Consider the following 27,138-nt stretch of genomic DNA (forward strand, 5'->3'; position numbering starts at 1 on the left):
CGGTTCCATGAGGCTGAATCTGGGGCCCAGAGGCACAGAAGGCGGCACCTTAGGGGAAATGGGGTAAAACCAGAGAAGTTGGGTCCTGTCAGGATGACAGTACCAGGCCTGTGAAATGTTAAAAGGGCGCTTGGTGGTTAGGTGGGGCTCACTAGGGGGTCAGGCCTTTGTGCTGGGCTCTGGGTACTGGGGTGAATTTCACCCACAGAGATTCAGCGCTAGCTCGAGAGGGGAAGAGATTTACCCGGCTCAGCACGGTGCAGGCACAGGGCCAGAGTGAGGCGTTGGCTGTTTGCTTCCAAACAACGTGCGGCTGAAGAGCCCCACCGGGCGATTATTCTGTAGCTCTTAATTCCATGAATCGTTCCCTGCCCGGTCCGATAACCATTAAATGAGAGAAATACCTTTGTTTTAATAGTGAGTTTGAGACGATTTCTGTGGCCGCGGAAGGTAAGGCGCGTCCAGAGAAACTGGGTAACTACAGCGTGGATTTAAAACAAAACCACCTCTGTCTATGTATTTTGTTCATAGTGACTTCACCGTGTGTGATCTGTTTCTCTCAGGGGCTCACCTATCCCTGTGACTGTCGTCCCCCTGGGCTGTTGGGAAACCGCTTCCCCTTTTTGTGCCAGTCCCTCTCTGCTAGTGTCACTGTGTCTCCCCTGGCGCAGTAATAGGTGGCGGTGTCTGCAGCTGTCAGCGAGCGGAGCTGCAGGGAGACCTGGTTCTTGGCGGTGTCTGCAGAGATGGTGACTCGGCCTTGCAGAGACGGGGCGTAGCCTGTGCTCCCGCTATAGTATGGAGATACATACCCCATCCACTCCAGCCCTTTGCCGGGGGGCTGCCGGAGCCAGTGCCAGTCGTAATGCTGAGAAGAGATAGAGAAGCCGGAAACAGCACAGGTCAGAGCGAGGGTCTCTCCGGGCTTCACCAGGGATGATTTAGCCACTGAAGCTCTGTGTGTGTGTCCCTAATTCCCCTGCTTCCCCACCGAGACTTACATGCCAGGGTGGAGAAGAGGGAAAGGAAAAGCAGCAGAGATTTCATTCTCGCTTTCAAAGAAGGAGGAAAACTCCCCTGCGGGCAGGACCGGGCAGTTCTGTGTCTGGGGAGGGACTGAGGCTCCTAGAACCAGGGGTTGGTATTTAACCAGGAACCCCCGGGCCGGGGCGGGGATTTGCATGCGGGTTCCCCAGGGCGGGTATAAGAGATGACGGGGGGGGGGGGGAGCGCTCAGTACACGGCGATGTCCCTCAGGGACAGATGTCCCCTTTCCACCCCAGACAGGCGGTGTGCCCAGCTCAGCGCACACGGCAGGACATGGCTGCTGGGAGGGTGGGAAGGTTGGTCCAGAGGACAGAGCACTGGCCTGGGACCCAGGAGCAGCCGCTGGGTCAGGTATTTGCAAACAGGTTTATCCACTGGGGCTACACTACCAAGGGGAGGTACTCTGCAGGGAGTCCTGTCTAGTGGATGGGCGAGGAGAGTCATACACCCCCATCGTGTCTGAGGGTGAAAGCCCATTGAAATCAATACAGTTCTCTCCCTTGAAGCAGGGATACTCCAAAATGTGCAGGGAGCCTACACCATCGGTACAGACCATGCCCAGGAGATATCAAGAGGCATGAGACTCTCCAGGGGGTGACTGATGAAGAAAGAACCACAGCTGCTTGGCTACACTTGTGAGTTACAGCGCAATAAAGCAGCCCTGGGCACCCTAGCTCACTTCCCATCCTCTCTGGCAAAGCACATGGAGCGCTTTGACTCCACGGCTACAGCACTTCTGGTACTACACCTTGGCAAGTGGAATAACATTTGCTGCACACCTACTGGAGCACTGCGGCACCAGAGTGAACAAGGTGTTGCATTACTGCGCTGTGATCAGACTCCGGAAACATCCCATAATCCCCCAAGTCAAGTGGCCGCTCTGGTGATTGTTTTGTAATCACTGCAGGCATGCCGATATCCCCTTTGAAAGCTCCATTTCTGACAGCCAGCTGCTTATCTGCTCTGGGACAAAGCAACCATTGCTGTGGAATGCTGTGTGTGAGTGAGACAGGCAGGAGAGGGAGGTCTGCTGCTGTCTGAACTTACAAGACAGCAGGCTGACATGCTCTCAGCCCCACCCCAAACCCACTCCCTCTCTCCCCACATACACAAAACACACTACACCCCACCTCCCACCCCCCATTTGAAAAGCACATTGCAGTCACTTGCATGCTGGGATAGCTGCCCATAATGCACAGCTCCCAATGCCACTGCAAGTGCCGCAAATGTGGCCACGCCAATGAGCTGGCAGCTGGCAGTGTTGACAGACTTCAGCGCTTTCCCTCCTGTGCTCTCCGAAGGCTGGTTTAACTCACAGCGCTCTGCATCTGCAAGTGTAGCCATGTCTCCCACAGTAACACGGTGTCCTCCGCTCTCAGGTTTCTCATTTGCAGGTAGAAGTTGGCGCTGTCCTTGGAGACTGTGAATCAGCCCTGGACAGAGGAGGTGTAGGACTTGCTTAGGATCATAGTTGCTGACTAGCAACTCCAGCCCATCCCCCTTCCCAGCAGGACCGGCACCAGCAAAGCAAGCACGTACTTGGGGCAGCACATTTCCAGGGGGACATTCCCGCCAACGTCTTCAAAAATTCCAACATTAAGCTATAGCTCACCTGGACCAGGAAGGAAGCCCCAAGCGGCCAGTAACATCATCAGTGCCTCCAGCCAGCTAACCCTGTGCTGCAGAACAGCCGGTGGGGCTCAGGGAGACGCACTGGGAGAGAGTGCCATGAAATACCCCCCCAAGGGTTAGCCCGGCTTTCCCCTTCTTCTCTCCCACCCCTGCCCCCATGGAAACGAATCTGAGCCCAGATAAATCCTTTCATTCAGGCACAACTTTTTAAAGATAATGACCTGACCTTTTGATCAAGTGGCAGTGTCGGAATTAGCACCCATCGGACAGCAGTCATTTCTCCAGCACGCTCCTTACCCATGTCAGTTAATGATTTGGGGAACATCAGGCTCATTTTAAATGAGCGAACGTAGCAGAGAGTGCTCAGAAGCAGCAGCCCAGCTCCTAGTAAGACTGAAATATGGACTGTGCAGTTTGGGTGGCCCAGCCACTCACCCCATCAGCATGCAAGCCAAGATCTGTGCCCCCTGCCCAGCCCAGCAGCACCCTGCACCGCCCACTCAGGCGAGGAAACACCACGCTGCCATGGGGAGACTCAGAGCAGCAAAGGTTGTACTCCACCATGTCTTCCAGAGAGATTTGCAGCTCCATCAAATGCACAAGCAGCCATCTGTTTGGGGTCCGATTGACAAGATGTGGGTTGTCACAGATGCAGCCAATGTATCTTCTATAACTTGAACATCTAGAAATGCATCTACTGGCCTACCCCTGACATCAAGATAACATACACAATGACTTAATACTTGATGCCTATTTGCATTGGTGCTTCATCAGCCATGCATGCACATATTTTGAATATGGTGAGAGAGTTCTTCACTTTTTCAACTGCTGAGTCTTTCACTGTTGCACCGCATGCTCCTAGAGAGTCAGCTGAGTTTTTTCAGGAAGATAGTGAGCATTTGCTGGTCTTGTTCAAAACCAGTGTCCCACTTCAGGATGAACAAGTGACAATGCACTTAACATTGGCCTCCAGTTTGTAGCGTGTGGTATCTCTTGCTTAAATAGAAACTATGATGCAACAGCCATGTTGGTTCACATAAACTGAGTTGTGTCTCCAGCATTCTTAACAGTAGGGTTACCATACATCCGTATTTTTACAGACATGTTCTGCTTTTTGGTTCTTAAATCACCATCCAGGAGGAATTTTTAAATAACTAAAAATGTCTAGGATTTTGCCATTATTATTTTTCCCCAAAGAAGAGTTGATCATTCAAGAAAGAAAGTGAATATTGATCACTGGAGAGCGTGCCTGCTTTTCCCTCTAGCTCCCAGCGCTTGCGCAGCCAAACAGCTGTTTTCCGTGGCTGGGAGGGGGAATGAGGCGTGCTCAGGGGAGGAGACAGGGCTGGGGCGAGGATTTTGGGATGGGGTCCAAGGGGGGGGGGGCAGAGTTGGGGCGGGGACTTTAGGGAAGGGGTTGGAATGGGTGGGGGAAGGGGTGGAGCTTGGGCAGGGCCCAGGGCCCTGTGGAGTGTCCTCTTTTTTGAATATTCAAATATGGTAACTCTACTTAACAGCCTCATTAAGTTATTCTAAAATTGGCTTTGATAGTGACTGGCTTATAAGGATTTCTGCATATCGATGCAGCCTTTTCATATAGGTTGTCAGTATTGGTTTAGCTGATCAGTCTGGCAAAGCAAACTCCTCCATTTTTATGATATAAATCCATGGTACACCCACATCTTGAATACAGCATGCAGTTCTGGTCACCACATCTAAAAAAAAATTGGAATTGGAAAAGGTACAGAGAAGGGCAACAAAAAGTATTTCTTCACACAATGCACTGTCACCCATGGAACTTTTTGCCAGGGATATTGTGAAGGCCAAAATTATAACAGGGTTTAAAAAAGAACTAGATAAGTTCATGGTGGTTAGGACAATCAATGGCTATTAGCCAGGATGGCAGGGATGCAGAGCCATGCTCTGAAGTGTCCCTAGCCTCTGTTTGCCAGAAGCTGGGAATGGGCGAAAGGGGATGGATCACTGCATGATTCCATGTTCTGTTCATTCCCTCTGAAGCACCTGGAATAGTCACTGTCAGAAGACAGGATACTGGGATAGATGGACCATTGGTCTGACCCAATATGGCTATTCTTACATCATCATCATTACAATCAGTATATAAACTCCCCAAGATAATGACCTCTTTAGATAGCAACGATGTGAGATAACGACCTTAGCAAATAATGCATTTTAAAATATTGGCTACTAGGAAATGTATATTTATATGTTTCCCAGCCACAAATCTAACATTCTGGAGCAAAGTCACTAAACATAGTCCAATGCTCTGGGTGCTGTTGTTCGCTGTGCGTCCATTCACAGTATTGCTCCATCCCCAATGCTGCTGCCACCTGCCACTGTGACCTCTGTGAGTCGGTCTCTCAAGGTTCCACCCTCTCAGTGACTTCAGCTCTCGGTGGGGAAACCTCACTGCTAGTGCAGGCTGGGCCGTCTCTTCCACAGACACACTGTCCCCACAGCAGGGCTAAGCACTGAGACCCGATGATCAGTGATTTCAGCTCTAGTGGTCACTTAACAGAACAAAAGACTCTCTGTGGAGCCTAATCAGCTCTGTCCTTAAACAGTGGAGAGGGGCAGGTCAAATAGTGCCTCTGACGCTTAGGCCTTGGCTACACTTGCAAATTTGCAGCGCTGCAGCAGGGTGTGAAAACACACCCTCTCCAGCGCTACAAATTGCAGTGCTGCAAAGCGCCAGTGTCGTCAAAGCCCCAGCGCTGGAAGCGCGGCTCCCAGCGCTGTACGTTATTCACCACAGGTAGGTGGAGTACGGACAGTGCTGGGAGAGCTCTCTCCCAGCGCTGGCGCTTTGACTACACTCAGGGCCGGCTCCAGAGCCCAGCGGGGCAAGCACCCGCGTGGGGTGGCCCTTTCCCGGGGGGGCGGCAGGCTGGGCCAGCGGACCTGCCGCAGTCATGCCTGCGGGAGGTCCACCGGAGCCCCGGGAGCAGCGGACCTGCCACAGGCATGACTGCGGACGGTTCGCTGGTCCCGCGGCTCGGCTGGACCTCCCGCAGGCATGACTGCGGCAGCTCAACCGGAGCCGCCGGACCAGCCAACCGCCTGCAGCTGCGGGAGGTCCAGCCGAGCCGCGCGACCAGCGGACCCTCCACAGTCATGCCCACGGGAGGTCCGCTGCTCCCGCGGCTCGGGGGCGCCTCCCGGGCATGACTGCTTGGGGCGGCCAAATTTGTAGAGCCACCCCTGACTACACTTAGCGCTTCAAAGCGCTGCCGCAGCAGCGCTTTGAAGTGCAAGTGTAGCCAAAGCCTTAGGCAGAGCCCATACCACCAAGCAAAACACCTGTCTCCTCCCCGCCCCCTCCACTGCGATCTGGCATCCAAACCTCCTTCTTGGGGAGTGCAGTTCAGTTGGGGGTGACCAGTGATTCATTTATAATGAAAGAGGTGCTGTGGGTCACGCAAGTTTGTTACTTTTGTAACTGATGTGACAAGCCCAGAGGTCCCAGGGCGATGAACTGCCGAGCCCAGGGGTGCCCGGGGCTCAGCCCTAGCACAAATTAAGCAGTGAGGGAGACCCCCTCATTCAGTCAGGCTAAGCACAGTTCTGCTGCCCTTTACTCAGACAATAAGGAGAACAACATTTCATGATCCCCACATTTAACACTTCAGTGATTTGTGACCCAACACCAGCCAAAATCGATCACTTGGGCAGCACAGCTCTGGCTGCTGGATACCTCAGCACAGTAGGTGAGTTCATGTAAATACAGGCTGGTCCCGAAGCCTTTCCACCCACCACTGGCTCAGCACTAGCTGTCAGGGGAGAGCTCAGTCAGATCTTGCTTACAAATCATCATTTGAAATTATTAGAGAGGCCAATATAGCTGAAATGAATGTGCTGACATTGTCATAAATAACAGCTGTATGAGGAAGCTAGTCTTTATTCACACTTTTCAAACCCATTAAGTTCTCTCAGGTACAAATATTTTCTCATATACTGTATAAGCTTTTAAAGTGTGTATTAATGTTCCAATTTCAATTCCAGTGACTCCATCTTAAAACCCTTGGTCACGTGTGCCATAACTATAAAGGGAAGGGAACAGCCCTTCTGTGTACAATACTGTAAAATCCCTCCTGGCCAGAGACACCAAAATCCTTTTACCTGTAAAGGGTTAAGAAGCTCAGGTCACCTGGCTGACACCTGACCCAAAGGACCAATAAGGGGACAAGATACTTTCAAATCTTGGTGGGGGAAGGCTTTTGTTTGTGCTCTTTGTTTTGGGGGTTGTTCACTCTTGGGACTAAGAGGGACCACACATCAATCCAGGCTCTACAAATCTTTCTGACCAGTCTCTCATATCTCAAACTTGTAGGTAACAGCCAGGCAAGGCAGGTTAGGTTTATCTTTGTTTTCTCAACTTGGAAATGTTCCTTTTTGCTAAAAAGATTTACCTCTGTTTGCTGTAACTTTGAACCTAAGGCTACAGGGGGTTCCTCTGGGCTCTATGAATCTGATTACCCTGTTTAGTTATTTTCCATCCTGATTTTACAGAGATGATTTTTTACCTTTCTTTAATTAAAGGCCTTCCTTTAAGAACCTGGGATAGTTCCTGACCTCCTGGCGTTGTTGTGGGGATAAAGGCGATAACCACGTGTGAAGGGCTGAGACGCCACGGTGAGGGGCCCCACATCGGTTATAATGAACTAATCACCTTCCGCTGTGTTAATCCGCTAAACGTCCCAGTTTGCTGAAAGGGCCAGAGCCTCCCTGGTGTGAATCCTTGTTTTAAGATCCAAGGAGATTGGATCTGGACGCACCAGGAATTGGTGGGGGAAAGAAGGGGAAATAGTTAAATTCTCCTTGTGTTAAGATCCAAGAGGTTAAGATCTCCTGTCCGAGCCCGGAGCGGTGTGTGTGTCACTGCTGCCCCCGCGCGGCTGCCGGGAGAAGGGTGATTCCACAGTCTGGGTTTTTGTATGATCACAAATTGGTTTTGTTTCACTGTGGCCTGGTCTACACTATGCCTTTAAACTGAATTTAGCAGCGTTAAACCGAATTAACTCTGCACCCGTCCACACAATGAAGCCCTTTATATCGATATAAAGGGATCTTTAAACCGATTTCTGTACTCCTCCCCGACGAGGGGAGTAGCGCTCAAATCGGTATTGCCATGTTGAATTAGGATTAGTGTGGCCGCAATTTGATGGTATTGGCCTCCGGGAGCTATCCCACAGTGCACCATTTTGACCGCTCTGGACAGCAATCTGGAGTCGGATGCACTGGCCAGGTAGACAGGAATAGCCCCATGAACTTTTGAATTTCATTTCCTGTTCGCCCAGTGTGGAGAGATCATCAGCACAGGTGACCACGCAGAGCTCATCAGGTAACAATGCAGTCTCCTGAGAATCAAAAAAGAGCTCCAGCATGGACTGCATGGGAGGTACAGGATCTGATCCCTGTATGGGGAGAGGATTCCATGCTAACAGAACTCCATTCCAAAAGACAAAATGAAAAAACATTTGAAAAAATTTCCAAGGCCATGATGCAGAGAGGCCACAATAGGGACTCAGTACAGTGCCGTGTGAAAGTTAAGGAGCTCAGACAAGCCTACCAGAAAACCAAAGAAGCATATGGTTGTGCTGCATGCAATTCTAGGGGGTCCACCACCACTACCCCACCGCTGTCCGTGGATTCCGAGGTGGGGGTGGTAATCGCAGCCATGGCTGAGGATTCTGCAGACAGGGAAGATGAGGAGGAAGAGGAATGAGTCAATCAAGGGGGGGTGGGTTTCATCAAGGAGAAACAAACACAACAGTCACACTGTACCCTGGCCAGTGATGAAACTGGTTTTCAAAGCTTCTCTAATGTGCACCGCTTCCTGGTGTGCTCTTCTAAACACCCTGGTGTCTGGCTGTGCATAATCAGTGGCCAGGTGATTTGCCTCAGCCTCCCACCCCACCATAAAGGTCTCCCACTTACTCTCACAGAGACTGTGGAGCACACAGCAAGCAGCAATAACAATGGGGACATTGGTTTGGCTGAGGTCTGAGCGAGTCAGTAATGTGCGCCAGCGCGCCTTTAAACGGCCAAATGCACATTCTACCACCATTCTGCACTTGCTCAGCCTGTAGTTGAACAGCTCCTGACCACTGTCCAGGCTGCCTCTGTATGGCTTCATGAGCCATGGCATCAAGGGGTAGGCTGGGTCCCCCAGGATAACGACAGGCATTTCAACATCCCCAACTGTTATTTTCTGGTCTGGGAAGTAATTCCCTTGCTGCAGCCGTTTAAACTGAGTAGTGTTCCTGAAGACACGAGCGTCATGAACCCTTCCCGGCCATCCCACGTGGATGTTGGTGAAACATTCCTTGTGATCCACCAGTGCTTGCAGCACCATGGAAAAGTACCCCTTGCGGTTTATGTAGTGGGTGCCCTGGTGCTCCAGTGCCAAGATAGGGATATGGGTTCCATCTACCGCCCCCCCATAGTTAGGGAATCCCATTGCAGCAAAACCATCCACTATGATCTGCACATTTCCCAGAGTCACTACCTTTCTTAGCAGCAGCTTAATGATTGCTTTGGCTACTTGCATCACAGCAGCCCCCACAGGAGATTTGCCCACTCCAAACTGATTCCCGACTGACTGGTAGCTGTCTGGCGTTGCAAGCTTCCAGAGGGCTATTGCCACTTGCTTCTCAACTGTGAGGGCTGGTCTCATCTTGGTATTGTGGTGCTTCAGAGCAGGGGAAAGCAAGTCACAAAGTTCCACGAAAGTGCCCTTAAGCATGCGAAAGTTTCACAGCCACTGGGAATCGTCCCAAACCTGCAACACTATGCGGTCCCACCAGTCTGTGTTTGTTTTCCGGGCCCAAAATCGGCGTTCAATGGCTAGAACCTGCCCCATTACCAGCAGGATCTCCAAATCGCAGGGGCCCGCGGTTTGAGAGAATTCTGTGTCCATGTCCTCATCACTCTTGTCGCCGTGCTGCCGTAGCCGCCTCCTCCTCGCCTGGCTTTGCAGGTCCTGGTTCAGCATAGACTGCACGAGAATGTGCGAGGTGTTTAAAATGTCCATGATTGCTGTCTTGAGCTCAGCAGGGTCCATGCTTGCTGTGGAATGGCGTCTGCACAGTTCACCCAGGAAAAAAGGCGCGAAACGGAGGGAGGGGTGAGGCTGTACCCAGAAGCACTAGCAGCAATGTTTTTTGCCCCATCAGGCACTGGGATCTGAACCCAGAATTCCAATGGTCGGGGGAGACTATGGGAACTAGGGGATAGCTATGGGATAGCTACCCACAGTGCAATGCTCCAGAAATTGACACTAGCCTCGGTACATGGACACACACCGCCGAATTAATGTGTTTAGTTTGGCCACGTGCACTCGACTTTATACAATCTGTTTTAAAAAACTGGTTTCTGTAAAATCAGAATAATCCTGTAGTGTAGACATACCACTGTGTCTCGCACAGTAATAGCGGGCGGTGTCCTCGGGCTTTAGGCCGGTGTCGAAGAAAAACTCAGTTCTTGCTTTTTGTTTGGGTGCAGCAAAACCAAATACTTTATTATTTCTCCAGTAATTACCATGGAGGGAGAGAGTGCCATAGGACACAGGGTCCTGGACAGGTCTCTCAACTGGTAAACAATCACAGCAAGCCTTTATACCTTTTACAGACAATTTCTAACAATAATACAGACAGTAAAAAGCAACAAATACATTTTGTTTATACATAAGCTTCTCTGCTATCTCACTAGAAAAACAAGACTGCAAGACTGCATATTGCAAGGTCGTAATAACTTTCACACAATTCCCTCTGTCTTACATTATCTTGCTTCCTCACGTCACCAGGGTCACAGTTAACCTAACTCATGCTAACTAACATTCATTAAGATCTCTTTAAAACCTTGTTAATTATTTACTGGCTTCCACACTCCCCCCTTTTGTACTTCTAGTACAACAAACAATTTCAACTCTCAATTCGCATGAAACCATGGACTTCAGATTCTACAGCAAACAAGTCAACCGTCATGGGACGTAATGACAATGCATGATTAGAATGAACATGAAAGGTATTGCTATTCTTACGTTATTTACAACAACAACAACAATAATATAATCCTAAATTAACTAACAACATTACAAACAATAACAATCCCATAGGAATAATATAATGGGGCTGTTGTACAATTGCGAACACAAAGCACAAAACATCATACCTAGTACATAAAGTAAACACTCTATAAACTGTATGAAAGGCATTCCTTCCAGCTTGATATATATTCTAAAGCATGGGAATTTGCCCTTGCAATTCAGAGATTCTTAGAACCTTTGGTAACAATGAAAGCAAATTTTGAAACCGATCAGGCATTATTCTAGTCCAATCAAAATATACCTAAAATCTAAGAGCTACTTGCAATATTTTATCTGCATTCTATCTACATTCTATCTGCATTCTATCTGCAGGCCAGTAAATGATATAATTGCCTGCAGCAGTGGTAAAATCAATATGTATATCCCATCAGGTGTTATTCTAGGGGTACTGTCTATAAATCAGGTAGGTATACCAGGTGGTCTAATTTCCCAGATGTCTCGGTAAATAATTCAGTTCCACATGCATCCTCCCCATGGACCCAGCAGGATTCGGTATGTGGGAGCCCACAGTCCCTAACTGGTCCATATGCTTGGAAGGAGCACTGTGAATGTCCACACTGCCATCCAGAAAGTGTCCAAGTATGTCTTCATGACCACAGATCAGATGGTACTCCTGATGTGTCTGTAAGGGCAGTGGGCCAAGTCTGGTCCAGATCCCACTGCAATGCCTTCCCAGCCTCAGTGATATTCAATACCATCTCTGTCAGTCTCCTTCTGGGTCATAGAACTAAGGGTGGAAACGACAATCTGGGTATGTAGAAAACTGGATAAGGGCAATGTCAGTTAAAATCCAATTAGGGAGGGCAATACATACTGAAGGATTTATCCAGAACACAGGGCGCAGCCTGTAGAATAAACCCCAAAATCCAATTAATACCACAGTCCCAAGCATGGGTCCCACAAATTTCTTCCTGCCAGAATGTAATTCTTTGTTTCTTCACCAGGGTCAGTTCTCAATGTCCTTTTCAGTCAGGAATTCCTGGACTTTGGCAATGTCAGTGGAATGAGTGCTTCTTCTTCTTTCCCAAAACAATCAAGGTTCAGCATCCTACAGGGGAGAGGTTTCCAGCACATATCACCCTGTAATAGCTGTGCTTTTTCTAGAAAAGTCTAAAGGCACAGTTGGTCTGTCAGTGGACAAGGGAGCTTTTTCCCTGCTGTCCAGAAGCACAGTAGAACTAGAAGAAAGAATAGGCTAAGCATCAATAGGAAAATTCTTCTGATGTGGAGGGGTGTTTTTGCAGTGAGAATCCTGGGTCCAAGCAGTCAGTCTGTGGCACTGCACAGCGGTGTCGGTAGTCAGCAGGACTTGGAAAGGGCCTTTCCAGCATGGAGCCAAGGCAGTCTTTCGCTGATGGATCTTTATGTAGACCCAGGCTCCTGGTTCCAACGAGTGGCAAGGTTGCACAGGATCCTTTGGTAGTGCTTCCATCACCTGTGTATAAAAAGACTTAACACATTTCATTAGTGCCTGACAATATTTAAGCATTATGTTATCCAGCAAATGAATGTCCATCTGAGCTGGGGTTAGTGGGGATGCAGTTGGTGGTCACATTGGGCGTCCTGTCAAAACTGCATGAGGGCTGAGTCCAGTCTCTCGATTGGGAATGGCTCTCATACACATCAGTGCCAAAGGAAAGGCATCTGGCCACTTTAAGTGTGTCTCAGCACAAATCTTGGCCAGTTCATTTTTTGTAAGTCCCGTTCCGGCGTTCCACTGTCCCAGCAGACTGTGGGTGGTGAGGGCAGTGAGTTGCACATAACCCCTTTACAATCTGTCCAGTAAAATGAGTTCCACGACCACTGTTGATAGTCACAGGGATGCCAAAACGTGGTACAAAATCTGTAAGCAAAGACATCTACTGTCCTGCAGGGAAAAGCTTCAACCCAAGTGGTAAATACATCAATTAAAACTAATACATATTCATAACCACAACATTTAGACATTTAAATAAAATCAATCTGAATATTTACAAAAGGTCCCAAGGAGGAGAGTGGGCTGGCCGGTGCACACCAATCTCGTGTAACTGCAGCAAGCATTCCCCCCCCTTCTCTTGGTAGGCAGCCAAGCGGTGTCCTTGACTGGGGCCAGCGCATGTTAGCCATTCTCTTCTTGGCTTTTTTTTTTTTTTTTTTTTCATTTAACCTACAAAGGAAACTTTTACTCTCCAATTATACACCTTTTTCATACCATGAACACATAAACAGTACTGTTATACAGTACAGAAGTATTATCATTCAATGTATGCCACATATACCCTTTCACTAAAATAACCTTATTACAGAACTTTGGAAGAACAAGCCAGGACAAGCACACCCACTTTGAGAAGTTCACTTAATATAACTTCTAGTCCAATAGCTATCCACCATCCCCAGCCCGCTGGCTAAAAGTCTGAGGTAGCCAGAAGGATCCCTTGTACAATATGGGGAGTGGGTTAACTTTTCATGTCCTCACTTCCAAAGACTGTCAGTATGCAAATTTTAACAACAATTCTCAATTAAAAGATTTGGCCAATGTAGTTTCTTTCTCTTACTGAAGAAAATGTATTAGACTTTAGTATATCACATTTTCTGATGTAACCAAACACTTTGTATTCTAAATTGAACAAAACAAGTATCTGCATCTCAATCCAACATTTCCGCTTGATATCAAATCAGACCATCTCATGAAAATATTAAACACAACAATTCTGGCCACACAAAAAAAACACAACAAGACAGAACATAGAACACACAACATAATTTTTTACTGTGCCAGTAAATCAAGGTACGTTGAATGCTGTGCTGCTGGCATTAGTTTTCTTTGATTATCTGAAAGACAAAAACAGAGGTCCACCCCGTCTGGGCAATTAAATACTTAAAATATACAAATACTCTTGTTGATTCTAGGCAAAACAGAGGAATTACCCCATATTTTCTCGTATGTGTTTCTTAGACAGCCTTGGTTTCAGAGGCCTTTACCTTATCAGTTAGTTAATTTGCAGTAACACAGATTATTTCTGGCTTGCTTTTTATTTCTTCTAACTCCTGCTTTTAAACACTGAAAGAAAACATCACCACTTATAGTGCCTGTAGAGCCTAATAAAATTTTCATTACATAGCACTGTATACAGTCTTCAACTGATTTAACAAAATTGGTCAAAGCCAAATTATTACAATCTAATAAATTTATTTGCCTGAAATTATTTACAAACAGTTCAAAGACACCAAAAAACGGTTCTCTTAAAAATCACTCGCTTTTCCCTTCCAACAGCCACTTTACCAATTCAAATCACCATTCCAAATATCCTCTTGAGTATTTGAAATCCTCATGCTTATATTCACTTACTCCTTCTTTCCACTACACCCTCAAAAGTTTCCAACCTGTTTTCCAATCACTCTGTCTGTTGCCTGGTCGCCTGGGCCCGATCCTTTTTTCTCGCTGAATCGTCCCGTCCATGGACACTAGCTTGTTCCACAACCAGTTTAGCTAGGATGGTGAGCTTCTCAACTAGCCCCACCCTACTGGTCTTTTCCCCAAAACATTCCTACTCACAAGACTACCTGAGTCCTCCCTAGTAAGGCTTGCCACCTGGGCAAAAATACATGGCCATTCACTTAACACATAATCCAGACCCCTTTGGGGGTCTACCCAGAGACCCACCCATTTGTCTGCTGACACTTAAACAGAAAAGAAAATTACACAAAAAGCAAAAAATTACAGTCTAAGCCAAATTTTTCTACTTCTATTATATTGTCCGCTACGGGGGGGTGGGACTGTAAAAATCTCAGGACAACCTCAGAGCTTCATCGCACACATGGCTTCCACCCTGAGGAATTACGAACGAGAAGTTCAGTTCCGCTCACACACCTAACGCCCAAATGAACAGAGCAGAAAAACATCAGTAACCGGTTAAACAAAACAGAGCCAAAGCTAAATAGTGTTTCCTTATTCTATTAGAGCTCACCTTTAATCATGCAACCAACAATACCAAACAAAGCAAACACAAAATAACAAGGGTAAACAGAGAGATGGTGTAAATTCTGCAGGGCCCCCCCATTATTAATTGCACACCAAACTGTGACAAATTCCTGTTACTAATTTATCCCTCATGTCAGGTGATCAGACTGACAGAGCATACAATCAAATTTTAAAGCTTCATTAAAATAATAAAACAACAATGGAGAGTATTGGGAATGCTCCCACCTCACACAGGAAAACATGAATGCCCCAAGCCTTAAACCACTTCAATACTCACACATGTCTCACTGGGAAGTTAAGCTTTGCAAATATAATTCCAATTCTGTAACTTGTACAGCCTTTGCACTTAGCATAGTCCGCACTGATTCATGACCTTGAAGACAAAACAACTTCTCCTTTATCTCAGGGCTAAGCCGAATTTCAAATTAACCCGTTCCTAGACAAATTGCTCACACTGTGTCAGAGGCTATTCTCTGTGATTAAAGCTCCACTGAGATATATGATCTTATCTAGATTGAAGGTACCTTCTAATGGGCATTGTTTAAATGAATTTTTCACGCATGTACAGATTCCAATCATTTAAATACCTGCAGATTTTAGAACCATAATGTACGTACATGTAATATGCTGGGGTACCCTTAGGGGGTGAGGTGGAATATTTAGACAGTCCCTTACCCATTTTCCACTCACACAGGAGAGACTCACAAGGAAAGGGGAGGGAAGATGGGTTCACACACTCCTAGACCCAGGTAGCTTCCTCGCCGGACAATGCCTGGCCGAGTCAGCCCACTGTGGGTCGGATCTCCTAAAGATCCACTAGTTACCGGGCTAGCCCGGTAACAGCCACTCACACTGGTGTACACACACACACCAAGGCCTCTTTTTCTTCCTTTTTATCTCTTTTTAAATTTTTTTTCCTTTTTATCTCTTTAACCACGATGCATCTTTACCTGGTCCGGACCAATACCATGAGGCGGTATGACAACCCCTCTTGAGGCGGTAAAAACCCCTCAGCACCGGTGCATTCTAATGCATTTACCTATGCATTTACCTTATGCATTACCTTATGCATTTCCTTGGCCAACTCAGCAGTTCCCAGTACTGCTATAAACTAACCTTATTGGGGCCTCTCCCCAATACCACTTGCATCTGATCCTGCTGCACAGTCAATACGTTCAGATGGCGTGAGCCCAACAGAGACAGACGTCCTCACGGAAAGTCCTCCTCCGATACCCCAATAGAGATTTCAAAAGGTCTCATACCTCTCATGTGGCGCCATGGGGTTCGAAGGGGAATGATCCGTAGTAGCCGTCTGTGGGTCCGTGGGCGTTGCCATCCCGGACGAGCCCCCAAATTGTCGAAGAAAAACTCAGTTCTTGCTTTTTGTTTGGGTGCAGCAAAACCAAATACTTTATTATTTCTCCAGTAATTACCATGGAGGGAGAGAGTGCCATAGGACACAGGGTCCTGGACAGGTCTCTCAACTGGTAAACAATCACAGCAAGCCTTTATACCTTTTACAGACAATTTCTAACAATAATACAGACAGTAAAAAGCAACAAATACATTTTGTTTATACATAAGCTTCTCTGCTATCTCACTAGAAAAACAAGACTGCAAGACTGCATATTGCAAGGTCGTAATAACTTTCACACAATTCCCTCTGTCTTACATTATCTTGCTTCCTCACGTCACCAGGGTCACAGTTAACCTAACTCATGCTAACTAACATTCATTAAGATCTCTTTAAAACCTTGTTAATTATTTACTGGCTTCCACACCGGTCAGTTGCAGATACAGCTCACTCTTGGGATTATCCCTGGAGATGGTGAACCGGCCTTTCACTGAATCAGGGTAGCTTATATCATCCCCACTGCCTCTTATATAAGCGACCCATTCTAGCCCCTTGCCGGGAGCCTGTCGGACCCAGTGCATGTAGTAGCTGCTGAAGTCGAACCCGGAGGCTTTGCAGGAGAGGCGGAGAGAGTCTCCGGGCTTTTTCACATCCCCTCCAGACTCCACCAGCACCTGGGACCAGACACCTGGGAATAAAGGAGCAGTAAAAACATTAGTATGGAAATAGCTAAATATCCGTCTGCTTCTCCAGCGGTTTGTGTTAGGAAATACCTTGGAAAGCTGCAACAATGAACACTAAATAGACCCAAAGTCTCATTTTCCCTGGTGTTGGAGGGCAAATGCACAGGGGAGCTGCGGATTGTCTCTTCGGGTGCAGCCTTGGGAGACCGAGGGAGAGATTTAAACAGGAACCTGCCAGCTTCATTTGCATTTTCCCCTCTCTATAAGAGATACACATGCCTTCCCTTAATGATCTGAATTACTTTAATTGAGTCACCTACAGGAGTCTCCTCTTACTCCTTACTGTGCTTGTGCAGCACCTGGAACATGTGCTTTCATATCTGGAGAAATAAGGAGATGATGTCAGTGGCGTCACATAGCCGGTCATTAACTACTAGGGATTGCTTTGAAATCAACCATGGTGATGGGAGATATTTCCATGGTCTTTAGTTGGCTTTGGCTCATGTTATGTGAGAGAAGAGTATTTGGCTAGAGAGCAGGAGAGATCGAAATTAAACAATCTGTGATTACCGGGAACAGAGAAGTGTGAACAATTATGCTCTTATCAGATGAGGTCGGAATTAAAGCTGCGGGCCTTGGAACTGGGGTTACACCCTATGATTTTGAAGGAGGCTAAAATTTACCTTGGGAAATTGTAAAAATGACAAATAATTTGAACCAAACCTGAGTTTCCTGGGTTGAGAGAAGTAAAATTTTCAAATATGGGGATAAATGGAAAACTGTAGACAAGACAGTGTGTCTCTATAGGGGGAGATGCAAGGAGATGCAAGGTCACAGGCAGGGCAGAATTTAACCGGGACATTTGTTTATTAATTTGTGTGGACACGTGTAAATAGAAGAAACACTTTCCTCAGTCTGTGGTCGGAGCACTGTGACCATGAGTTGAAAGAAAGAGGGTGGGGTGTGGACATATTTGTTAGATAGATAGATAGATAGATAGATAGATAGATGGGGTGTATGGGGATAAATGGATGGATGGATGGATGGATGGATGGGGTGGGTGAGGATAGATAGATAGGAGTGTATGGGGATAGATAGATAGAGGGGGTGGATGGGGATAGATAGATAGAGGGGGTGGATGGGGATAGATAGATAGATTCTAGGACTGGAAGGGACCTCAAGAGGTCATCAAGTCCAGTCCCCTGCTCTCATGGCAGCACCAAATACTGTCTAGACCATCCCTGATAGACATTTATCTAACCTGCTCTTAAATATCTCCAGTGATGGAGATTCCACAACCTCCCTAGGCAATTTATTCCAGTGTTTAACCACCCTGACAGTTAGGAATTTTTTCCTAATGTCTAACCTAACTGCAGTCCCTTGCTGCAGTTTAAGCCCATTCTTTCTTGTTCTATCCTTAGAGGCTAAAATGAACAAGTTTTCTTCCTCCTTCTTATGACACCCTTTTAGATACCTGAAAACTGCTATCATGTCCCCTCTCAGTCTTCTGTTTCCAAACTAAACAAACCCAATTCTTTCAGCCTTCCTTCGTAGCTCATGTTCTCTAGACCTTTAATAATTCTTGTTTCTCTTCTCTGGACCCTCTCCAATTTCTCCACATCTTTCTTGAAATGCATTGCCCGGAACTGGACACAATACTCCAGCTGAGGTTTAACCAGCGCAGAGTAGAGCGGAATAATGACTTCTCCTGTCTTGCTCTCAACACACCTGTTAATGCATCCCAGAATCATGTTTTCTTTTTTTGCAACACCATCACACTGTTGACTCACATTTAGCTTGTGGTCTGCTATAACCCCTAGATCCCTTTCTACCGCACTCCTTCCTAGACAGTCTCTTCCCATTCTGTATGTGTGAAACTGATTGTCCCTACCTAAGTGAAGCACGTTGCATTTGTCTTTATTAAACTTCATCCCGTTTACCTCAGACCATTTCTCCAATTTGTCCAGATCATTTTGAATTATGACCCTATCCTCCAAAGCAGTTGCAATCCCTCCCAGTTTGGTATCATCTGCAAACTTAATTAGTGTACTTTCTATGCCAATATCTAAGTCATTGATGAAGATAGATAGATAGATAGATAGATAGATAGATAGATAGATAGATAGATAGATAGATAGATAGATAGATAGATAGATAGATAGATAGATTAGATAGATAGATGAATGAGACACAGGGATGCCGTGCGGGGGGGCAAGTGGGGCAATTTGCCCCAGGCCCTGGGCCCCACAGGGGCCCTGCGAGCCCTGGCCGAGAATCCCTTCCCTGGCACGGGGGGTGGGGGTAGAGGCCTCTCAGAGACGCTGGTGGCTGCCGTACAGAGCTGTGGGACATGCCGCCACCTGCAGCACAGCCCTTTTCCAGGGGCTCGATTGGCTGAGCTGCCCGTGGAGCAGGACCCAGGTGCTCCGGCCCCATGCGGAGGTAAGTGGGAGGGAAGCACTGGCATGGGGCAGACTGGTGATGCTCAGCCACACCCCAGGCCCTACGAGGAGGTGAGGATGGGTGCGGGGACGCCTGGGCTCTGTGCCAGCCCTGCCACGGACTCCTCGCTGGGAAGAAGCACCACCCGGCTGCGCCCCACATGAGTGCTCCTGCTGGGCAAGCCGGGCATGGTGCAGGGGCTGGGAGAGGGCAGCTCTGTGCCCACAGGGGAGCTAGGGGGCTCCCCACCCTCTTGCAGCATCCCTAAGGGGCAGCTGCTGGGGATGGGTTGGGAGGGGGCACGTGCTCTGGCTGCGCTCCCAGCCCACCTCCCAGGCAGTGGCAGCTCCAGCTGGAAGGAGCAATGGGGGTGGCTGGAGAGCGCGCACAGAGCACATCCAATGGTTATGGGTGAGTGACTGGCTGCAGGGCGTGCACAGAGCTGGGAGTGGAAGTTGGAGCGGGGGGGGCATTTAAGAGTATTCTCTGCAATGAGTTTGTCAGGCCTCAGCGAGGGAGGGCAAGCCAGTCATTTGGAAATAGTTCCTGCTGTGTCTGAACAATGCTGTGTCCTGATCAAAACTTGTCTGGAAAACTTGGCTTGTAAGCACAGCGTTGACTTTTGGAAGCAGAAATTCTCCCCCTCATGAGGAAACAACCGCTTTGCATTTCTACAGTCCAAAACTCAGTTCATTTTTTTTCTTCAAATAGCCCTTAAAAATGTACTGTGGGGGTGAGAGTTTCCCTACGACAACCTTCAGCTTGTGTATCCCAGCGATGTAATGACTGGCAAACCAGGCTGATTTTAATGGAATCCAGGACAGTCTGCAGCCTGACAGACAGGAGACTTCACTGGCCTCCACGCCATGCTAATGGTCACACAGCACATTGTGTGGTAACCTAGCACCTTGTCTGTGTACGTAGCTCTATGGTGAAAACCCAGATGTGCTGTTAACTTGCAGGGAAATCATTTTCTGCCATAAACCTTAACTCCAGCCAATAATACACCCTTTGGCGTGTCTTTGCACTCGGGTTATATGTACTCAGCTGATTTACAGTAGTAAATACCATGTCCCCCCAATTGACACAGGATCAATAGTTCACATTGGGCAGTTACAGTCCACTTATCCTCATCCTGCAAGTTCTGAGCTCAAATTAGGAGCCCTGGTCATGGACAAAGGCCCATTGCATTAGGTGCTGTGCAAACACAGAACAAAAAGACGGTCCCTCACGTCCCCACACAGTGGTTCTCAAGTTCACAATCAGCTCTAATGCAAATGCAGAGCGTGAATAAAATGAACTAGCTGGCTGGTTTCAAGAGCTGTGGGGCAAGATAGACTGATCTGAGTTTGAGATTTTGTTTAGTTTTTCATTTGCTTTCTTCCTGGCAAACATTGCAGTAACTTGACTGCTGTGTCTAGCCAGGCAGGCCTGCTTTTAACTGCTGTGGAGAAGTTCTCTAGCTGCCACAGCAAAGGGCCCTTTATAAATGCAGAACATAATAATCAGTTTTATTACAGGTGGCAGGGTCACCCTGGGGGGTGGGCAAGGGGGGCAATTTGCCCCGGGGCCCCACAGGGGCCCCCATGAGAATACAGTATTCTATAGTATTGCAACCTTTTTTATGGAAGGGGCCCCCGAAATTGCTTTGCCCCAGGCCCCCTGAATCCTCTGGGCAGCCCTGATGAGGAGAGGCAGAGGGAACTGGAGGTATTTAGTCTCCAGAAGAGAAGAGAAGAGTGAGGGGGGATTTGATAGCAGCCTTCAACTACCTGAAGGAGGGTTCCAAAGAGGATGAAGCTCGGCTGTTCTCAGTGGTAGCAGATGACAGAACAAGGAGTAATGGTCTCAAGTTGCAGTGAGGGAGGTTTAGGTTGGATATTAGGAAAATATATTTCACTAGGAGGGTGGTGAAGCACTGGAATGGGTTACCTAGGGAGGCAGTGGAATCTCCTTCCTTAGATGTGTTTAAGGCCATACTTGACAAATCCCTGGCTGGGATGATTTTGTTGGTGTCAGTCCTGCTTTGAGCAGGGGGTTGGACTAGATACCTCCTGAGGTCCCTTCCAACCCTGATATTCTATGATTCTATGATTTCTGTTATACACTGACACTTCTTCTATTGGGTTAGAAGCTGTAATAATACAGAACCAAGAATGGGAAGCTCCAATGTTGCATTCAGCAGTGCCTGGGACACCCCTTCTTGCATCAATTTTGTGTTGGAGGTGTGACATTATCTGGATTTTATTTGATGAAATTGTTTTAAAGAACAACTCATCTTTAAGTCTGGTGGTTTTGTTGGTGATACAAGGACTGAAAACCTAAGGAAACTGCTTTTCTGACTTCTTGTTAGCCAGTGTGGTGAAACAGCAGTTTACTTTTGTCGCTGAGTTGATATATCTTATGGGATAATAACTGCCAGTTTTAAGGTTTATTTGCCCTGTTTCTCATCAGTTTATCCTGAATTTGATATTCTCAGTTGTCACCCACCAAGGCACGGTTACAGCCAGCTCCCCAGTTAGTGTAAATCAGGAGTAACTCGAGTCTAGCAGAAGCAGCTGCAGTGACTTTACACTAGCAGACGATTTGGTGCCATGAGGAATTCGCTCCATCCGTTGGATGTGATACAAACCTCAGTGAGGGCAAGAGGATGAATCCCACTGTCTCTGATTGGCACTGGATCAATCCAGCAATGCGCTTGTCTCCTTTAAACGACAGAACTTGTCCTGTGAGTCTGACACAGAGACGGGTCCCAGGAGAGCCAAGGTGCCAGGTCAGCGAGGGGAGAGCGACTCAGAACAGGACTCACTCCGGATTGGGGTTCACAAATGAAGCAAGAGATCTCTGCACCGCAGGCTCAGCGGGGCTCTGGGCAGGAAGGGGAGACACTTTGCCCAGGAACGGAAGGGTTAAAACTGCCGGGAGGTTTGTGTTATATTCACCCGGGTGCCGGGTCTCCTGTTCCAGCCCCGAGCGGTGTGTGTGTCACTGCTGCCCCCGCGCGGCTGCCGGGAGAAGGGCGATTCCGCAGCCTGGGTTTTTGTATGATCACAAATCGGTTTCGTGTCACTGTGTCTCTCTCGCACAGTAATAGCGGGCGGTGTCCTCGGGCTTCAGGCCGGTCAGTTGCAGATACAGCTCGCTCTTGGGATCCTCCCTGGAGATGGTGAATCGGCCTTTCACTGAATCAAGGTAGCGTATAGTACTTCCTCCCGTGCTTATATAAGCGACCCATTCTAGTCCCTTGCCGGGAGCCTGTCGGACCCAGTGCATCTCGTAGCTGCTGAAGGTGAAGCCGGAGGCTTTGCAGGAGAGGCGGAGAGAGTCTCCGGGCTTTTTCACATCTCCTCCGGACTCCACCAGCTGCACCTGGGACCGGGCACCTGAGAATAAAGACAGGTTGTAAATATTGGTATATAAACAGCGATGTTATCTATTGTTCTAGCTCTGCCCGTTATTCAGAGGCGGAAAATACCTTCCAAAGCTGCTAAAGAGAAAACTAAAAGGAGCAAAAATCCCATTTTCCCGGATGCTGGAGGGGAAAGTTCTCAGGGACTGGCTGGTCACTGCACAGACCCAGGGGCTGCGGATTGTGTCTCCGGGTGCAGCCTGGGCAGAGAGAGGCACAGATTTAAACAGGAAACTGTCTCCCTCATTTGCATGTCCCCGCTTTATAAGAGACACACACTCCTGCTGCCAGTGATCTGAGTGACTCACCGCAGGGCTCCGGGTGCAGGAGTCAGACTGTCCCGTCCTGTGTGTCTGTGCAGCGCCGGGCATAGGGCGCTGGGATCCTCATTAGACTTTCGGACCCCTGAGAGGAATGAACAGCTCCCTGCAGTGACTGTATTTCCTCACAGAGGAACTGAGGGCCTGGCTATTGAATTCATCTGGTGACCCCTGGTTTGTGTATTTGGGGAAAGGCCCAGGGTAAATAACTACTTCACTGCTTGAACCCAGCGGCTGCGGCTCCTCAGTGCCAGGGCTTCAGGGTCTGGGGATTTAGGGGTTTTCAGCAGGGGAGGGAAGTAGCCCCATTTGCACCTTCCCCTTTTCCCAAGGGACTGGGGGATTCAACTGCGAGTGGGGCCCAGATCCCAGCCCCGAGCTCAGAGGGGGAGACTGACGGACTAGAGCGTGTAGCAAGGACTGTGTGACTGTGTCTTCAACACGGTGCCTGATACTGGATCAAGCCCTAGTACATTCATGTATCACCCCCAGCAAACAGTGCTGGGGCCTGTCATTGCAACACCGATTTCCCTACCGTGCGCACAGGATGAGCTGTTTAAAGGGGACTCGTTATTGAGTGTCCCTGAGTTTGATGTTGAGAAGTTGGGCGGTCAGCACCCCCAGAGGTGCAGCAATGTGGGTCCCCAACACGGGGCTCGCTGGCCATTGGACACAGCCGGTCCATGTGTAAGGCGAGAGAACAAAGGAAAATCCATTTGCTGTTATGCTGTTGAAATAAGCTATTTCCTGTGCCGTGTGAGCGCAGCCGGGGCAGTTAGGCACTCTGTGCCCAGGGGCAGGAATGGCCTTTGGACACGTGTTTGTATTTCTTCCCAAACTCCCCCTTTCGCTGGGAAGCAGAGACGTGGGGAATAACACTGGTGTCCGTTCGAGCCCCTTCTCCTCGGCTCGGGGACCTGTTGGCGCAATGGCGCCGCTTTTCTGTCTCTCTGGGGTTGGTCCCGATGGCTCCGGTTGAAGATGTCGGTTGTTTGTGCCCTGGGAACACTCATCAGTCGCGTGATTCTTGCTGTGTCTCTGCTCACCTGGCGCACATGGAATTCTACCCCCGCTCTGCACATTGGCTGATGTCAGCAGTAGTGTGGGGACCCGAAACTGCCACTAATCAAAGGTGTACGAGGCGCAGCAGGAGTGTGCGTGAAAACAGGCCCATATCCCACCCACCTGGACAGAAGGGGGAAGGCTGCGGCAGGGGAATCAGGATCGTGCCCTTCTAAACTGCTGCGTGGGGTGCAGAGATTCCTCTGGCTGGCGGGACACAGTACAGGCAGGGGCCCTTGTGTAAGGCCTCCACACGGGGTGAATTTCACCCACACAGAATTATCCACGGGCTGAGGGGGGAGGTCACCTCCAGATTAGTGACCCCCCTTCCAGTCAATCATCTTCATTCGGGGCTCTGCACTGCCACGGACCTTCCCTCGGGACTCAGCTTCTCCCTTCATTGGGAGACGGAGGGAGCCTCGCACTGGAGACTGGCTGAGCAGAAGGTTCCCAGGGAACAGGCGGACTTTAATTTGGGCTTCATCTCAGATTGATTGGATGACACAGGGGTTGGATCTGAGGGGAACCTCAGGGTGTCGAGAAAGTGGATAAGGAAAAGTTATTTACTTATTCCCATAATACAAGAACTAGGGGTCACCAAATGAAATTAATAGGCAGCAGGTTTAAAACAAATAAAAGGAAGTTCTTCTTCACGCAGCGCACAGTCAACCTGTGGAACTCCTTGCCTGAGGAGGCTGTGAAGGCTAGGACTGTAACAGGGTTTAAAAGCGAACTAGATAAATTCCTGGAGGTTAAGTCCATTAATGGCTATTAGCCAGGATGGGTAAGAATGGTGTCCCTAGCCTCTGTTCGTCAGAGGATGGAGATGGATGGCAGGAGAGAGATCACTTGATCATTGCCTGTTGGGTTCACTCCCTCTGGGGCACCTGGCATTGGCCACTGTCGGTAGACAGATACTGGGCTAGATGGACCTTTGGTCTGACCCGGTACGGCCGTTCTTATGTGTAGTTTTGTGGCTGCTTTTCTTTTGAAAACCCTTACCCGCCATTTTTCTCACAGATTTCAGGGGGACTGATGGGGTCAAAGTGCAAACGCCGTTTGTGTGTGTAACGGAGCAGGGTAGGCAGGTAACCCACCGCCCCTTGTCAGTCTTGTCCCCAAGGCCGTGCTGTGCCGCATTCCTCAGTGCTGCCCCCTCGTGGTACGTGGGAGAAGCGGGCTCCGCAGCCCACCCCCCTCTCTGTGTTTTCCCTTTTTGTGTTATTAGTCATATTAAATCCAAAAACGAATATTTTGAGCGGTCCTTTAAACCAGGATATTTTTTTCTCCTAGGAAAATGGTCCTTGTGCCAGAGCCACATTTGGTAGAAAAAAACAACCATTGAACTGGAAAACAAACAAACAAACACCCGTGGTGAGGTCTAGTGAGGGATCTGAGTCTTTCTGCTGGAATGTGCCACTGGCCGTGGTGACACTGGGTGGAATCCCAGCGTGGTTTATCAGTGAGGTTTTATTAATGAGGGTGATAGAACCAGAGTGAATCAGGTGGAGGTTCCATGGCCTGTGTTACGCAGGAGCTCAGACTAGGTTATCACACTGCTTCCTTGAGCTTTATGAATCTGTGGCTATCCGGGAGGTGATTTGTCCTGGGGTGGGAGAGTCAGGCCTGGAGCCCCCGCCCAGGCGTAGTGGGGCTGTGGTACGGCGGGTCAGTGGGGTCAGTGCCAGGGGAGGGGTCGGGTCACAGGGTTCCATTGGGCTCAGACACCCCCGGAGAGAGAATAAAGCCAGGGGCGCTGGGCAGTAGCTATAACTGAAGCCCCGGCCCAGCTCCTTTCCCAGAAGCGGCGGCTCCACTGACCCGTGTCCGGTGGGAAATATTCCCCGGTAGCTTTAACCACCCGGGACAATCTCGATTCGCTTCACTCCCTGGAGGTCCCTCGTGAACTGCAAGGAGAGGAGCGGTTGGCCAGAGGCAGGTCACTTGTGTTTGCCCCTTTCACAATCTCTCCTTGCTCCTCTCGAGTCAGGAAGGACAGTGAAGAACGCTGGTGTCAGTTCAGGTCTGTCCTGTAGGCTGGGTACAATGACCCTGGTGTTCTGTGTTGCTCGGGATGGTGGGATGGATAATGCGCAGGCTGTGGAATGTTTATTTGGCTGTGGAGCATTCAGCAGTAGTGGTTTTTTGGTGTGACTGGTCACCTGATTACATGAGCTTCTTCCCCTGTTCTCTACATTAGCTGAAGTCGATTTTCTAGTAGCCCAGCTGCAGGAGGGATGCGCATCAGGACAGGTCGCTATCCTGCCCACCCTGTTGAGGGTAATATTGGAGCAGAGCAGCGGAGAATCGGGATTGCTCCTCTCTAAACCGATGCGTGGGGCCGAGGCGCAGTTCCTCTACATGAACTCTGCCTTGTGTCTGGAGGGGACATCACAACTGGGGTCGCGCAGTGCACGTCCAAAAATGGATCTCGGTAAATCTTTATGTTTATTGTGAAATGGTTTGTGAGGCTGACTGTGGGACACCGAGCCAGGGACGGGAGCAATGTAGGGAAATGCTGTAAGAACAGAGCGGTCCGCCCTGGAAAGAAAGCAGCACTAGGGCTGTGAAATATTAAAATCCCACTTCATGCTGATGTAGGGCTCACTCCGTGCATAGGCCCTTGTTCTGGGACCACTTCCCAAGGGTTCCTTTCACCCACAGGGAATTAGGGGTGGGTGGGTTGAGGGGGGAGAGATTTACCTGGCACGTTGCAAGCACAGAGCCAGAGCGACATATTGGCTGTTTGCTCTGATCATTGTGCTGTTCACTGAGTGATACAAACGTTGTCATCCACCTAACAGCGGGAAGAATGAGGGGGAATAAAATAAGTAAGAGCACTTTGCAATATATGTGAATATCACTGCAGAAATACAGTGACAGTCTCCTGCTTCTGCAGTGGATTTGTGCAGAGAAAATACCTTCCAGAGCTGCCACAAGGAAAAGTAAATGGAGCCAAAGTCTCACTTTCTCTGGTGTTTCAGTGAAAAGTTCTCAGGGAGGCTGGCTGGTAACTGTACAGACACAGGGGGCTGCGGATTGTCTCTCTGGGTGCCTCCTGGAAAGAAAGAGAGAGAGATTTAAGCAGGAAACTGTCGCC

The 27,138-nt window shown here is 48.7% G+C and overlaps 3 gene segments (V, D, J or C); all 3 read right to left on the bottom strand.

The window, feature by feature from the left end:
• Positions 1-571: 571 nt before the first annotated feature.
• Positions 572-16,739, bottom strand: LOC123347622 (the record flags this gene model as incomplete). The annotated part of the segment is given in 2 exon segments: positions 572-956; positions 16,603-16,739. Coding segments are annotated over 2 exon segments (522 nt in total), but the record flags the coding sequence as incomplete, so codon positions are not given.
• A 5,589-nt stretch (positions 16,740-22,328) lies between these two features.
• Positions 22,329-22,768, bottom strand: LOC123348506 (the record flags this gene model as incomplete). The annotated part of the segment is given in 2 exon segments: positions 22,329-22,630; positions 22,723-22,768. Coding segments are annotated over 2 exon segments (348 nt in total), but the record flags the coding sequence as incomplete, so codon positions are not given.
• A 4,250-nt stretch (positions 22,769-27,018) lies between these two features.
• LOC123347624 overlaps positions 27,019-27,138 on the bottom strand; it is a 12,965-nt gene continuing 12,845 nt past the window's right edge. The window contains 1 exon segment of the V gene segment in view: positions 27,019-27,096. Within this exon segment, the coding sequence occupies positions 27,019-27,096 (78 nt within the window).

Source organism: Mauremys mutica, chromosome 13, assembly GCF_020497125.1.
Source record: "Mauremys mutica isolate MM-2020 ecotype Southern chromosome 13, ASM2049712v1, whole genome shotgun sequence".
In the NCBI taxonomy this organism is placed as follows: Eukaryota; Metazoa; Chordata; order Testudines; family Geoemydidae; genus Mauremys; species Mauremys mutica.